At 40.0% G+C, this 13,625-nt stretch overlaps 1 protein-coding gene across 2 annotated transcripts in view; it reads left to right on the top strand.

Annotated features, from left to right (window-relative positions):
* Nucleotides 1-1,298: 1,298 nt before the first annotated feature.
* SPOCK3 (SPARC (osteonectin), cwcv and kazal like domains proteoglycan 3) overlaps nt 1,299-13,625 on the top strand; it is a 191,400-nt gene continuing 179,073 nt past the window's right edge. Inside the window, exons 1-2 of one of the 2 annotated variants that reach the window (XM_065837650.2) lie at nt 1,299-1,383; nt 1,604-1,777. In XM_065837650.2, coding sequence (XP_065693722.1) covers nt 1,604-1,777 — 174 coding nt within the window. In that variant the 5' untranslated portion in view covers nt 1,299-1,383. Of the gene's footprint in view, nt 1,440-1,603; nt 1,778-13,625 lie in introns of both variants that reach the window. The other variant, XM_065837651.2, reaches the window with a different exon arrangement.

Consider the following 13,625-nt stretch of genomic DNA (forward strand, 5'->3'; position numbering starts at 1 on the left):
TGGGAAACTAGAAGACACCACCTTAAAAACCCATCTTTTCTCCCCTCTTTGCAGGCTCAACTTCATTCCAGACTCTTCTCCCTGACCAACACAGGCGAAATTGAGGTGGTGGGGGGGAGTACAGTCTGTATTTAATGGTTTCTCCTCACTGCTCCTTCCTTCTGAGGTGTTTGCTCTGCTCTGGCAGGACTTCTCCATGGGCTGCAGTCCTCCAGGAAAATGTTTTCTGGGTGGGGTGGTCACAGTTCTTGTGCTTATACCTATTTGCTCTGGCATGGAGCATCTCCAGCTCTTCCTCCTCTCTCTCTGACTTTGGTGTTCCGTCTTGTTTCTTACTTTTTGTTCCCACCTCCTCTCTCCACATAGCATTTTCCTAGCTATGCTTTCCGAGGGGCACCACCAGCTTTGTTGATGTGAAGCTACGACAGGAACCAGCTGTCCCCAACATGTAGCAGCCCCATATCTCTTCCCAGAGGCCAACCCTGCAATCCCGGTCCCACTGCCAAAACCTCACAACATACAGCTAATAAAAACCTAAAAATTAGAGCGTTACTCAAGTCCAGGGAATAAAGTGAACATTGCAAAGTTAGATGAATTAGGTCAACAGGACAGCAGATGGAATTCAACATTAAATATGGAGTCAGCTATGCCAGAAAGGTGATTGAGCAATTTATGCACCTTGCTAATTTCTAAATTAAACTAATTCGGGAAAGAAACTCAAAGCTCTGAGTCAGCATGTACCCGTACTTTAAAAAACAAAGAGCCAGAAAGAGGGGGAAGAGTGCATGATTTTTACAGAAGGGTAGGATTACAGTGCCAGCAAGTGCCCCGCTCGGCATTCAGTGGCGATTTGAGAGCTCCTGTGCCACCTTCCCGCGAAGGTACAGAAAGGTTTATCTTGAAATTACTGGGAGCTTTCAAAAGTTGTACCCGCCTAAGGACTTTCGCGGATATAACGTGGGCTACGAGGTGCCAACACAGCTCTAGAAAACTTCCAGGGGCTTCCACCCCCACCTGGAGGTGCCGGCGGCACAGCGCGGCTCCTGTGGCGCCATCAGGGCCGCGACGGCGGCGACCTGTGCGACCGTCGGGTCTGGCGGGTGTTCCCGGCGGCGGGGGGGCTGGGGCAGGGGCAGGGACCGGGACCGGGACCAGGACCGCTCCCCGGGCCGCCGCGCGGTGCTCCCCTCCCGCAGACCGTTGGACCCGCCGCGGCGTCCCTGGCGGCGGCGCGCGGACCGCCACGTGGGCGGAGCGGGGCGGAGCGGGGCGCGGGGCGGGCGGGGCGCGCGGGGCGGAGGGCTGCAGACGGCGGCGCGTGCGGGAGGAGCGGGCCGGCTTTCCGGCCGCGGCGGCGAGCGCGGTTGCGGGGCTTGCAGCAAGGTGACGGGCTGGGCAGCCTCTCCGCGTCTTCTCCCTTCTCTGCCGAGCGCTGCGCGGTGGGCTCCCTTTCCCGCTGCCTCTCCCATGCTCCTTGCCCCTTTCGGGTGGGCGAGGGGGGCCCGCTGCGGGCGGTTGTCTCGGTCCCCCGCCGGCTGCCCCCGGTTTGGGGTTCGTCTCTGGTGTGGGTAACCCCCCCCTCCCCGTGTCTCCTCTTGCTCAGATGCTCAAGGCAGCAGCCTTCGTGTGCGTGTGTGCAGCAGCCTGGTGCAGCCCGGCGCTGGCGGCGGCGGCCGGGGGCAGACCGGACAGCGGCAATTTTCTGGACGATAAACAATGGCTCACGACCATCTCCCAGTACGACAAGGAGGTCGGGCAGTGGAACAAATTCCGAGACGTAAGTTCAACCCTTCCAGCCGGCAGCCGCGCCCGGCCCGCTCCCCCGCCGACCCCGCGGCGGGTTCCGTTCGCTGTGGGGATCCTTTGGGCAGCTAGGGCTGGGGTGCAGTCTCAACTTCTCCCCGAATTTTAATTTTTGTTTTACTTCCCGACGGCGCCTCGACAGGAGGAGGTTGGTCCCACCGGGCAGCTCCTGGTGCGCTGCCGCCGCTGAATGGCGAGGACAACCCGGTGTGCCCTCGGGACGCGCCGGTCGCCCTGCCCGCACCTCCGGGGCCCAGCTGGTCGGGCCGCGGGATCTGGTTCCCGCCCTGCGTGTCTCCAGCCGTTAAAAGGTGGTGGCGGAGGGGGAGTTGCGTTTCTCCTTCCTCCTCCTCCCCGTTTGCCGCCCGCGGCGGGGGCTGCGGGAACGGCTGCGGTGGGGGCGCGCGCTGCTGCCGTTGGGCCCCGCTCCCCGCCGAAGCCGGGGCGAGGGTGGCAGGGGGTTCGCCCCGTGGCCGCTCTGCGAGTGCGGGGTGGGGAAAGGGCTCCCCGGCACCTGGAAGCGTGCGCCGGGCGGGACTGCCCGGTCTCACCTTGCGATGTCAGAAGTGCCGGGAGGGCGGGCTGAGGCGGGGGAGCTTTGTGGGAGGTGTTGGGGTGCGGATCGTGGTAGGGAATTCCGGTAAATAAGGTGATAAGTTGTATAAATGGTGCGCCTGGAGTGCCTTCCACGGAGTACGTGAACACCAAAACCAGTGTGACCCGAATCTCATCACTTATGAAACCTGGCTTTCGCCCTCCAGAGTGCTTTGCTTTTGCGCTTAGTTTCTTCTCTGTTTCTTGCTAGTTGAGTAAAACCCAATCAATTTTCAAAAGTCCTTCATATTTATTTCAGTGACAAACATTTTCCTTGATTTACCGATATCTTGCATTCTTCAATGTTGCTTTTAAAAATCTGAATTCCAACCATGCAAAATAATTTTCTGTTTAGCTTTACTGGTATTGCTTGCTGGATTTCTTTGATTTGGTGTAAAGCATTGACTGGGTTTGCAACTTCAGAGTCAACAGGTTTCTGGTGCTACAGCTTGCTAATGACAGTAGTTTGCTGTAGTGGACTCAAGTAAATGTCTCTGAGAAGTCTCTTTTATTTTTCTGAGAGCTGTCAGTGTACTTGTGATGCATGCGTTTTCTAGCTTTATATATATAATGTTGCATGTGGGATGCAAACTTGGCTGTTTATGTTAAGTAAATATGGAAGGAGAGCTACTGTTAGAGTTGTGGGAGAAGTTATTTCCCCAATGGTTTCTATTAAACAGCATAATTTTAGTGTTTAAGAACACTCAAATTAGCGTTCAGAAATTCTTGTTTGCCTTGAATATCTGAAAAACTTATGTTCATATGAAAAGAAAAAATACTTCAGTATACTGTACTTTGGCACCTGTGATTTTGGAAAAAAAAAATATATGCAGTGCTATATATATGTTTTAGGATTAAAGGCTTCTGCTAGGAAAGTCCAAAATCAGTACATCAGTTTTGTTTTATAATTGGGCAAAGTCATTTATGTAAGGACTTCTCTGCAAGGCGGAAGAAGCTAAGTGCTCTCTAATGCCTGTCTCCTGGGTGCCCACTGACATATACTGTAATATTGGATATTAGCCAGATAATTTATTCTGTGACAAGTAGGTGTCCCCAAGGGTTTTAGGAGTGACTGCTTTGAGGAAGTTCTGCATGCTGATTCTTCTGAGGAAATTTACAAATATTCTGGCTTATTTGTTTTTACACAGTTTACGTTTCATGAGTTGCGTACTTCAGTGAGGAGTATGCTTTTATTTCTTGTGCAGAATGTTTGTATCCTATTGATTAGTACTCAATCTGGAATATTTATGGATGTTCCTAATACTTAACAAGGCTTTTCTTTTAAAGCATGGATGGTTTCCAGTAATTCATATGATTTAATTAAAACAAAAAAAAAAATTATCTACCCACACAAGAAAAATATCTTTCTTGTAAGAAGCACTGATCAATTGTCATCCTCAAATATAACATAGTGGAGAAGTTTTACTAACATCCTGTAGTTTTATATAATTTGTAAATTTACTTGTATGGCAGTAATTTGTTGTTTTTGAAATTGTGATTAGCAATTTAATTAGTCATGCAAATGTTGCCTCCTGTTAAGGATCAGCACAAATTCATTTTAATCCTATGTAGGAGTAACTGTCTTGCAGAGTTAAAATGAAGGTATGTCAGGCCTGTGTTTGTAGTTTAATTCTCTAGTCAGAGTGTAGCATATTATTTGAGGGCTTTAAATATCCTACAGATGTAAGGGTGAGATGGAATTCTAGTGTGAAAAGAAGTATTTAAAGGCTTAACTTAAGACTTAACTGACAAGACTGATTAATGTGGAAGATAATGACCCTGACTTCTGGCTCATTGGCTCAGTTTCTTAAAGTTTTAGATCACAGTGAGAACAAACATATTCAGAAAGGGAACCCTTACAAAACCAGTGTGATCCTTTATTTAAAAAAACAAAACCCCAAATCCCAAACCTAACTCTCTTGAGATCCTCTAAAATGTCAGCTTTATCAATAAAGGTTATTATTAACATAATATTAGCTAAGATCTTTTCAGAACTTTGCGCAGGCAAAACTGTAACTGACTCGTCAATTTTTTTGATCACTCTGACAGATCTGTTAAAAATAATGAAATAGATCTAGGCAAGAACTGTGTCTTAATGTGGAACAGGGGGAAGCTAGGTGCATGCTAGAGGCTATCTTCTTAGGCAAAATTGAGAATAAGGTCTTAAATATGGGATGAGGGGAAGTGTATTCTTCATATGTCAAGTATCAACTCCCTCAACTTACATGTGTGAGTCAAACATTTTGTGTTATATGCAAGGATATGATTACCTTTTATCTGTAGTAGCTGGAGAGGAAGGGGTCTTAACCCATTCTTCGTGCTGCTACAGTCCAGTTGCTGAGTGGATACAGCTCTTGTCTGTCACTAAGATAGATCTCAGGGCTGGTGTGTTTATTAAGGTTTTTCAAGCTGCCTGTTTAGGCTGTTTCAGCAGCCAGTGGTGTCACGATGCTGGGGTGTCCTAGCCCACGTGTATGTATCCCTTGTGTATTTCATGGTTAGGAATTGAGGTTCTTTGGTAGGATGTGGTGTTAGGGAAATCTTCATTCATATTTTGTTGTATTTATACTGCTTTGTGCTAATGGTCTTGTCTATGATGGTTGTACTAGACATTGATAAAAATGTACATATAAACCAGTTTGTCTAAAATGAAGATTATTCTTTTAAAAAAATGTAATTGGGTGATGGCATTACATTTATACTCTGCTGTTCAGTACATCCTAAATCTTATGTATCAAAACTTCATTACTCATAATGCTGGAAATCTGTGGAGGAAAAAAAAAATATATAGGAATCATTCTTTATTTTCTTTGTGACTTGATTCTAAATAATGGTATTGTTATTTTTAATCCTTGAACAAAATGTAGTGGCTTTGTGATTTATAATCACTTTGTCTTTTTATGTTGTCTGTGCAGCCAGTTGGACAAAGTTTCACACAACTGTAATTGTTTGTTGTAATCACTCTCTGAAAGCCTTTTAGAAACTTTAATAATTAATCCTGTAAAAATCCATGAAGCAACATTCTTTAGAGTAATTGATATTTGCAACCAATGTCCTATCTGTTTGTGTTCATTAGAAGGACTTTATAATTAATGTACTTTATGTGGTAAATTTTACTTGCTGCTTAAGGACTGTGTTAGTGATTTTTGCTTTTTTGAAGAGATGATAAATTCATAAATACACAAATTGTTTGAATTATGATGCATTAGGAACTTTGTAGTGAAAATACTTCTAGTATAGAAATAAACTCTACACAACTCAACTATGGCATAATATTGTTCTGAAATAATATGATCAGTTGATCAGTGTGATCGATTGCATCATACCACAGTGTTACTGTCATCTTACCATATTAATACAGTTATCAAAGGTAAAGAAGGTAAACCAAAATTCAAGTGACAGACCTTAAAACCTATCAGCTGTGAGGGGCAAGTTTGTACTGGTAATACTACCTTTTATTGTGCTTCACTGCAGTGTGTTCTCGCACTGACCACCAAATATATTGTGGTTCTAAAACATTTGTCAAGTTTGGGCAGCTCATGTTTGCCTCTCAAATAAGTCTTTTGAAGATACTGAAAGAATTTTTTTTTCTTTTTTTAACAGTAGTGAAATCTAAACACTATGTTTGGAAAGGAGTTGAATCAAATACTGTGTCTCCATATCAATTCATTACTCTTTTGTCTTTTTGAAGGTTAAAGGCTTCTCAAAAACAAGCCCTCCATACCCCAACTAAGCTTCCCACTGACTACATACCTGGTGTTTCTTTACTATTGTAAGCAAGACATCTCTGCCAAACTGTATATCTGCACAACTGCATCTCTGTACAGTTAAGAGAACTGAAGACTAGAAAGGATTCATCAAAAGTTCTTTGCACTTTATTGTGGATCACCATATAAATATTTAAGTAGGTTATATTGTTTCCAGAGTGGAGTTCTGATAACTTTATTTGAAGAGAAGGTCTTCTGTTCAACAAGTTTTGTGCATTGGGCTAGAATCCCTCCATGTTTATGAAGGATTGTGAATGTACTTTAGAGGAAGTCAATGTTGGATAGTGCAGCACTCACCTGTCTTTGCTCACTAATGTTAACTCATTAGCTGTGAAAATAGGTCCAGTAGGATTATTTGTCCTGTACTTTTTATTGTTCAGGGTAAATCTTAGTGGGTAAGGTAGCTCTTTTACTACATACATATGTTAAAAAATGGAATTGCAGAACAGGTAACATGAACTTCATTATGTCGTCATAGGCCTAAGTTGAATGAAGAACTTGTTAATGCAAGTTAAAGTTACAGTGTTTTTTGAATTTGGGCATTGTATCTGTTTTCTACGTACCAGTTTGTTACTTGATAGTGGTTATTGGCTACTCTGAAGTAGAATCAATCTTCCTGTTTTTTCATTAATTATTTTATATGATCCTAGTTTTATTGAAGGAGAAAAAGGTTTGAAACCTAAGAGATCTGACAGAAAGAAAGTATTTTGTACCTACACCTATAATTACTTTTTTCCAAATGAAGCTAATGAAGTAAGACTTGAGCACTGTTTTTTAAACTCCGAAATATAGCAAAATGTTAGGAGTTTGCATTAAAAGTAAGCTGTTTAATTGTTCAGTGCTTCTAAACTGGACATGGCAAGTTAAAATGGGAAGGAGTACTGAAGTCTTAATTTTTTTTCTTCTTTATTGTAGAAGAGGGCTTCTGACTTTTGTATGTATTTTTATAATTTTCCTCTGGTCTGTTTTTGCTGCTTGTTTCTAGTGACAAGCGTATTTTTTTTTTTTTTGTCTGCAAAGTCAGGGTCTACTAATCTCAAACTATTGTTAACATTGAACTCTTAATTCTCTCTTGCAAAAGGCATTAACCTGGAAGCTCTTTATATAGCTAATGTTTAGCAGTTAAGTAAACTGTAATGTGCTTTTCCTTAAATTGCCCTCATAATCTGAAGTAAAGCTGATAACATTGTTTCATCTTATCTTTATCTCCTTTCTCTGAAGAATAATCTTTATTTCATTTGCTGTAGGTTGTTTAGTGGATATGGATACCCAGTCTTCTCTTGTCTTACCATTAAATCTTATTGGGATTGACTCTAGCCATCTGTGCTTATTATAGTGTAGTATAAATAGCTTTGTAATGCACTAATAGATGGTAACAGTGACAGAAACAGCATAGGCTGTCTTGATTTTACAATCAGAAAGGAAAGATGTCTGGAGCAAAAGGTACATTATAAGGTGAAGCTGAATGTAGAAAACAATGGAATATGAGCAGAATTGGAATATCTGTGTTTTTAGATTAACACCATTTTTTTTATGTCTCTTCCATCTCTGTTACTTAATAATCATTGAAGCATTTAAAGTAACTAGCTGCAGAAAGTTGAAATAATAGCTTAGTTGGCTTAATATGTTTCTAAGTCTTGGCCTGCTTTCAATTGTAGATTTTTCCTTCAAATAGGTATTTAAGTTTAAATAGTAGTGTGTTGTGTCCGTGTCATCCTGTTTCTCCACCTACCTTGCTTTCTCAAGATGTGCGAATGAAATAGCAGAATCTTTGAACAGTTGGTTATTTTTTGGTACCTAGCTTTAGAGCAATTCCAAAGTTTTCAAGACTGAGGAAATTTGTACTCTAGCAAAGGATTTCTTTAATTTTTCTATTATAACATGAGAGGTACTTGTCAGTAAAGTAGTGTCAGTTTTGTTTTGTGGATATTTTTCTGATGTAGACCTTTTTAAAAGTTGTGACATTGAATTTGCAGTGGTGTTTTTACTATTCTGTATTTGTCTTAATCAGACATATTTGAATGATTAGTTACCACAGATGAAGAGCTTCTTTTTCTGCATCTGGTGTTAAGGCTCACTTTGACTAGGCCTAATGCTAAAAAAAATCTGCCTTGTTTATCTTATAAACAAATATTATAGAGGCAATGATAGTAAATGCTAACATACTATATTGTATTAAAAGTTCCTGTAATTTTTGTAATTCTTAGAATCATAGCGTCATATAATGTTCTGAGTTGGAAGAGACCCACAAGGATCACCAAGTCCAACTCCTGTCCCTGCATATGACAACCCCACAGTTCACACCATGTGTCTGAGGACATTGTCCAGTGTCTTCTTGAACACTGTCAGACCTGGGCCCGTGACACCTCCCTGGGGAGCCTGTTCTAGTGCTCCACCACCCTCTGGGTAAAGAATCTTTTCCTAATGTCCAACCTAAATATCCTCTGGCACACCTTCCTGCCATTCCCTTGGATTCTGTCATTGGTCACTAAAGAGAAAAGTTCGGCACCTGCTCTTCCTCCTCCCCTTGTGAGGAAGCTGTAGACTGCCATGAGGTCTCTTCTAAGTTTCCTCTTCTCCGGGCTGAACAAACCAAGTGACTTTAGCTGCTCCTCATACGGCTTCCTCTCCAAACCCTTCACCAACTTCGAAGCCCTCTTCTGGACGCTCTCCAGTAGCTTCATATGCTCTTTATGCTATGGCACCCAGAACTGCACACAGTGCTCCAGGTGAGACTGTACCATTGCAGAGCAGAGCAGGACAATCACCTCCCTTGCCTTGGCTGGCAATGCTGTGCTTGATGCACCCCAAGACACAGTTGCTCCTCTTGGCTGCCAGGGACACTGCTGGCTAATGTTCAACTTGCTGTCGACCAGAACCCCCAGTGGAGCAGCTCTCCAGCATGTTGTCCCCCAGCCTGTATGTACAGCCAGGGGTGCTGTGTCCAGGTACAAAATCAAGCACTTGCTCTTGTTGAACTTCATGTGGCTGGTGATTGCCCAGTCCTCCAATTTGTCCAGATCCCTCTGCAGGGCCTCTCTGCCCTCAAGTGTGTCAACAACTCCTCCAATTTTGTGTTATCGGTGAGCTTAGAAGTATTCCCTCAAGTCCTGAGTCTAAGTCATTTATAAAGACATTGAAGTATTTCTTGAAGTTTATTTTCTGAGATACCTTTGTGGCTAGTAGTATCAGTGCTCAAAGCTGCACTGGGCATTCTTACCAATGCGAGTGATTGTTAGTTACTTGTTAGAAATTTTTTTTTAATGATTTCTCACTTTTGCTTTCCCATCTCACCTTGTTTCACACTGGTAGATTACAGTAGTGAAAATTACTGTAGGAATTAATGATTTACCTAAGAAAGGTGGTACAGCGTAAGGTAGCAATCTCAGACAGGACACAAGGGAAAATGGTACGAAATTCTAACTCATGACAAAGCTTTCACATTACAACAAGGATGCGATTTCACTGCTCTGTTATTATCTTCACAAGTGACTGCTTTAAGAGAACATAAGAGAATGGATTTAAAAAATGTAAATCGTCCAAACATTTTGATATTTTCCCACTTCCAGAGAGCATTATCTTAATATGTTGTTATTAAAGGCTATCCAGTGATTGACATTTTTGTGCAGAAGATTCTTATGAACTAGTTTTTTTATTTTCTCAAGTGTTGTGTAATCATTGGCTAAAAGAAGACTGCCAGTTCCTAGCTTTTCCAGCATCTCTGAAAAAGTCTGCAAATGATCAGATAATTTTGTGTAGTGCACTTACACTGGGGCCGGCACAGAGCTGAAAACAAACTCCTTTGACATTTTTGAGCATGAAGTGATGATGATTTTCATTCCAGATATTAAATCTGTGTAGCAATAAGAAGTGCAGAACTTACTGCTCAGTATATGCTTCCAAGTATGGAAAATGGCCTGTGTTTTAACAGATATCTATTAAAATGGAGGGAAGTCATTGATATGAAGACTATGGGATACATATTTAATGATGTGGATATTTTTAAGGATTTGGTGGTGGTTGTATTGGTGACTAAAACATCACCAGCAGAAAACCCAAGCAATGATTCTTGTGAGCAGAATCAACTGGCTGACACACAAAGCAGTAATGCCACAAATCCGTTGTATAATGTGCTTTTTCAACCTTTTGCAGAATAATAAGTTTGATCATATTTAGGAAGCCCATGTGAAACTCGGGAAACTGTTTGTTTAGGGCCAAATCGGACCATTTGATTTGATAACATGCTTGCCTGTATATAGTGACTCATTAACTTTTATCCTGACAGGTTGTATTAAACCCAAAAATTCTAGTTGGGCAGAACTGTTTCAGGAGGCTGTACTGTGTGCTGCTGGCATAGATTAAGATGAAGATTTTGATATCTTTAGACCTGCAATGTGAGGGAATTAATTAGCTGTGATATTCCCAGATGATTTAGGCAGTAAATTTATGCTGTTTTGCAGAAGAATATTACTCTTTAAGTTCATACTAATCTGATCTTTGGCTGAAATATGACGATGACTAGAACTGGTGGCTGATTAATCCTTCTTATACTATTTTGCCATTTTAAAGGAATTCTATTCTGCCACCTTCATAGCATTTTCTTGTATTTTCAGTAATCGTGGCTGATTACATTAACACAAAAAATCACAAATAATGTTGGAATATGAGCCAGTTCAAATTCTGAGGAAGAGGGAGAAATGGCTTCTGAATTTCTATTAAGATATTCACCAAGATATATATCAGTTGTCTTAATCTAGGGTATGTTTAAAGAAACTGAGGATTAGGTAAGAATGAAGGGCATGAACATGAAGAACTTGGTAGGTTCATACATTCCAAAGCCAGTAAAGGGCTATCAGATAGTGCAGTGTACTGCAGATGTTGTGCTTTAATCCAGTTCATGTAATAAATATTGCAAACTATGTATATATCTATTTTTCTAAATCCTAATACATGTAACATTTCCCTCCTAAACTGCTAAGCTGTTTAATTTTTCATCCATGTACTTATTTTTAATGTTGAATGTGTCTAACTTTAGTCAGGAATTCTTGGCAGGTAGTTACAAGGTCCTGTTTTGGTGAACTCTGGTGCTTGGGGCTTGAATGGACAGCATTTCTTCATGCTAGTAAGAAAAAAAACTCAAATATGTTAGGAGAACAGGTGATGGGTTCCACCTGTGTTGTGATGCTCATGGGCTTCTCAAAAGAAAATATCCTCTCAAAGAATGTGGGGTTGTATGGCCAAAACTTCATTGGAGTTATTGTAACACCTTAAAGAAGTTAAAAATAACGTGATGAATCATGAGATTTTGCTTTGACGTCTGTGTGTGTACTCTGAAGAGGGAGAAGGAGGGATATACAGAAGTAGACTTAATCCACGGTACAAAACCACATAGTTAAACTACTATAGATGTATTAAACTTCGAAACATTTCAATGTTCTTCACTAGGACTGAATGTGTATTTATAAACTGGATTCTACACAGCCTTAATCTTAAGAGTCCTCTATGCCTGGTTTGGACAATAGCTACCACATGTTTCTATCTTTGATTACTTTTTAGGTATGCTGAATGTTGACTATTTCTCTTTCTTTCCTACATAGAAATTGTAGTTTCTTAAAGCATATGAAACTCACTTTTTTTTTTTTTTTTTTCCCCTGCAAGTTTTCTAGATTTGGATTGTAGCATAGCTTCTGTAAGTTGGACACATGAGTAATGTTTTCCCTAGAAGATTTTAAAATACTAATGTTAGGGAGTATTTGATGTTCAGCACACTGAAAAATTGAGCTCTTGCATTTTTTTATAATAAATATGAATGCGTGCCACATGCGTATGTATGCACTCACACAGGCTAACTGGTATCTCAGATCAATAACAATTTAAAGATATTTCACTCTGTCCATCTCTTATGCTGGGGAGCAAAATATCTCAAAGAATATTAAAAGTATTTAATAGGTCCAATCTCATTGTTTCTGCAGATCTTATCTTACCATCAGATTTCAATATCCCATTGATTACAGATAATTTCTTATCTCAAATACGCAAGAGAGATGTCTACAATAATTTCAGTTCATCAGCTAGAAGAAATACGTTATTTTTTTACATGCCTTTAATTATCACATGAGGAATATAACTACAAACATCTAGATGTTTTCAAGAAAATATTTATATTGTTTCTCCAAGAAAGGTAATAGAAAGTAACAGAAATATTTTAGTAAAATTTGTGAAATTATTCTGTGAAGCAAAACTGAATTTATAATCTAATACTGTTTATTTGGCTGTAAAATGTGATACCTTTTATACTCCTTTAGTTTGAAAAATATTTAGAATTTTTTACTAAGAGTTGGACTGTGACTTCCCAGCCCAGTTTGAGTGTAGTTGGACTACTTGACAACATGAATGTTAGGAAAAGTTTTTCTTAAAATGTTACAAGTTACTGTCAAATATAAAGAATAACAAAAAGTTCATTTTATTAATAACATCTGTATAATATTGTTTTTCCACAGATATTTCTGCTTTTTAATCTTTATTCTAATGTAGATAAAGGTTAGTAATTTGCACATGCTTCATTCCCAAACACACAGATCCTGCTCTTGCTTGATTTTATCAGAAAAACTTTTTTTTTTTTTTTTTACTGAATAAGTACACTAGTTGAAGCTAAAATTTCTATAGTTATAAAGTTATACACATTATTTATATAGCTAATTTAAAATATGTCAGTCTTCATAGTTTACTTATAGTGGGCTAAAACAAAAGTAAGTTTGAAAGTCAAGTAGATGAGATGTATTTTCAGATTCAACAGCTGAAATTTTAGGTAGCTTTAGCTGAACAGCTTGCTCATTAGAACAAAAAACCTGCCAAGAGTAATCAAGCATAGGGATGAAACAGAAGACATTGTGATTTTTATGCTTGGGGGTTTATCAAGAGAAGTGCTTGACTGAAGGGAAAAAAAAAAAAAGAAGGGAAAAATCTTCATAATACTGAATTAATTACTATCAGAAAATTTGAAAACTCTCATGTGTCATCAACTAACCCTGAAATGCCTGAATTGTCATAGGAATTCTTTCAGATACTGTGTTTTTAAGAAGTTTTGCAGGAAGTGAAGTGATTCTGCTGAAGTGTGGTTTGTTTGTTTGTGGTTTGTATTTTTATTTTTTTTAAATTTATTTATTTTCTCCTCTTCATATTTATCAAACCTGCATTGTGGTTTTCACTGGAATAGTGTCATATTAGGCTGGACCTCAATCCAGTTTGTGTGGAGTCTTTCCTTGTTTAATCAATGTCACTGAGAATATGTTTGCTGATATTTGTGAGAGGTGGAGTAAGTCTTTAATTGTGGCATTCTACTTAATTAAAATAATCTGAACTTTAAATCTACAAAACAGACTTCAGAATATGTTTTGCATCTTTGAAAAATGGAAAGGAAGCGAACTTGAACTGGAGAACAAACTAAGTCACCCATGCAAT

The sequence above is a fragment of the Patagioenas fasciata genome, chromosome 4 (assembly GCF_037038585.1).
Source record: "Patagioenas fasciata isolate bPatFas1 chromosome 4, bPatFas1.hap1, whole genome shotgun sequence".
Taxonomy (NCBI): Eukaryota; Metazoa; Chordata; class Aves; order Columbiformes; family Columbidae; genus Patagioenas; species Patagioenas fasciata.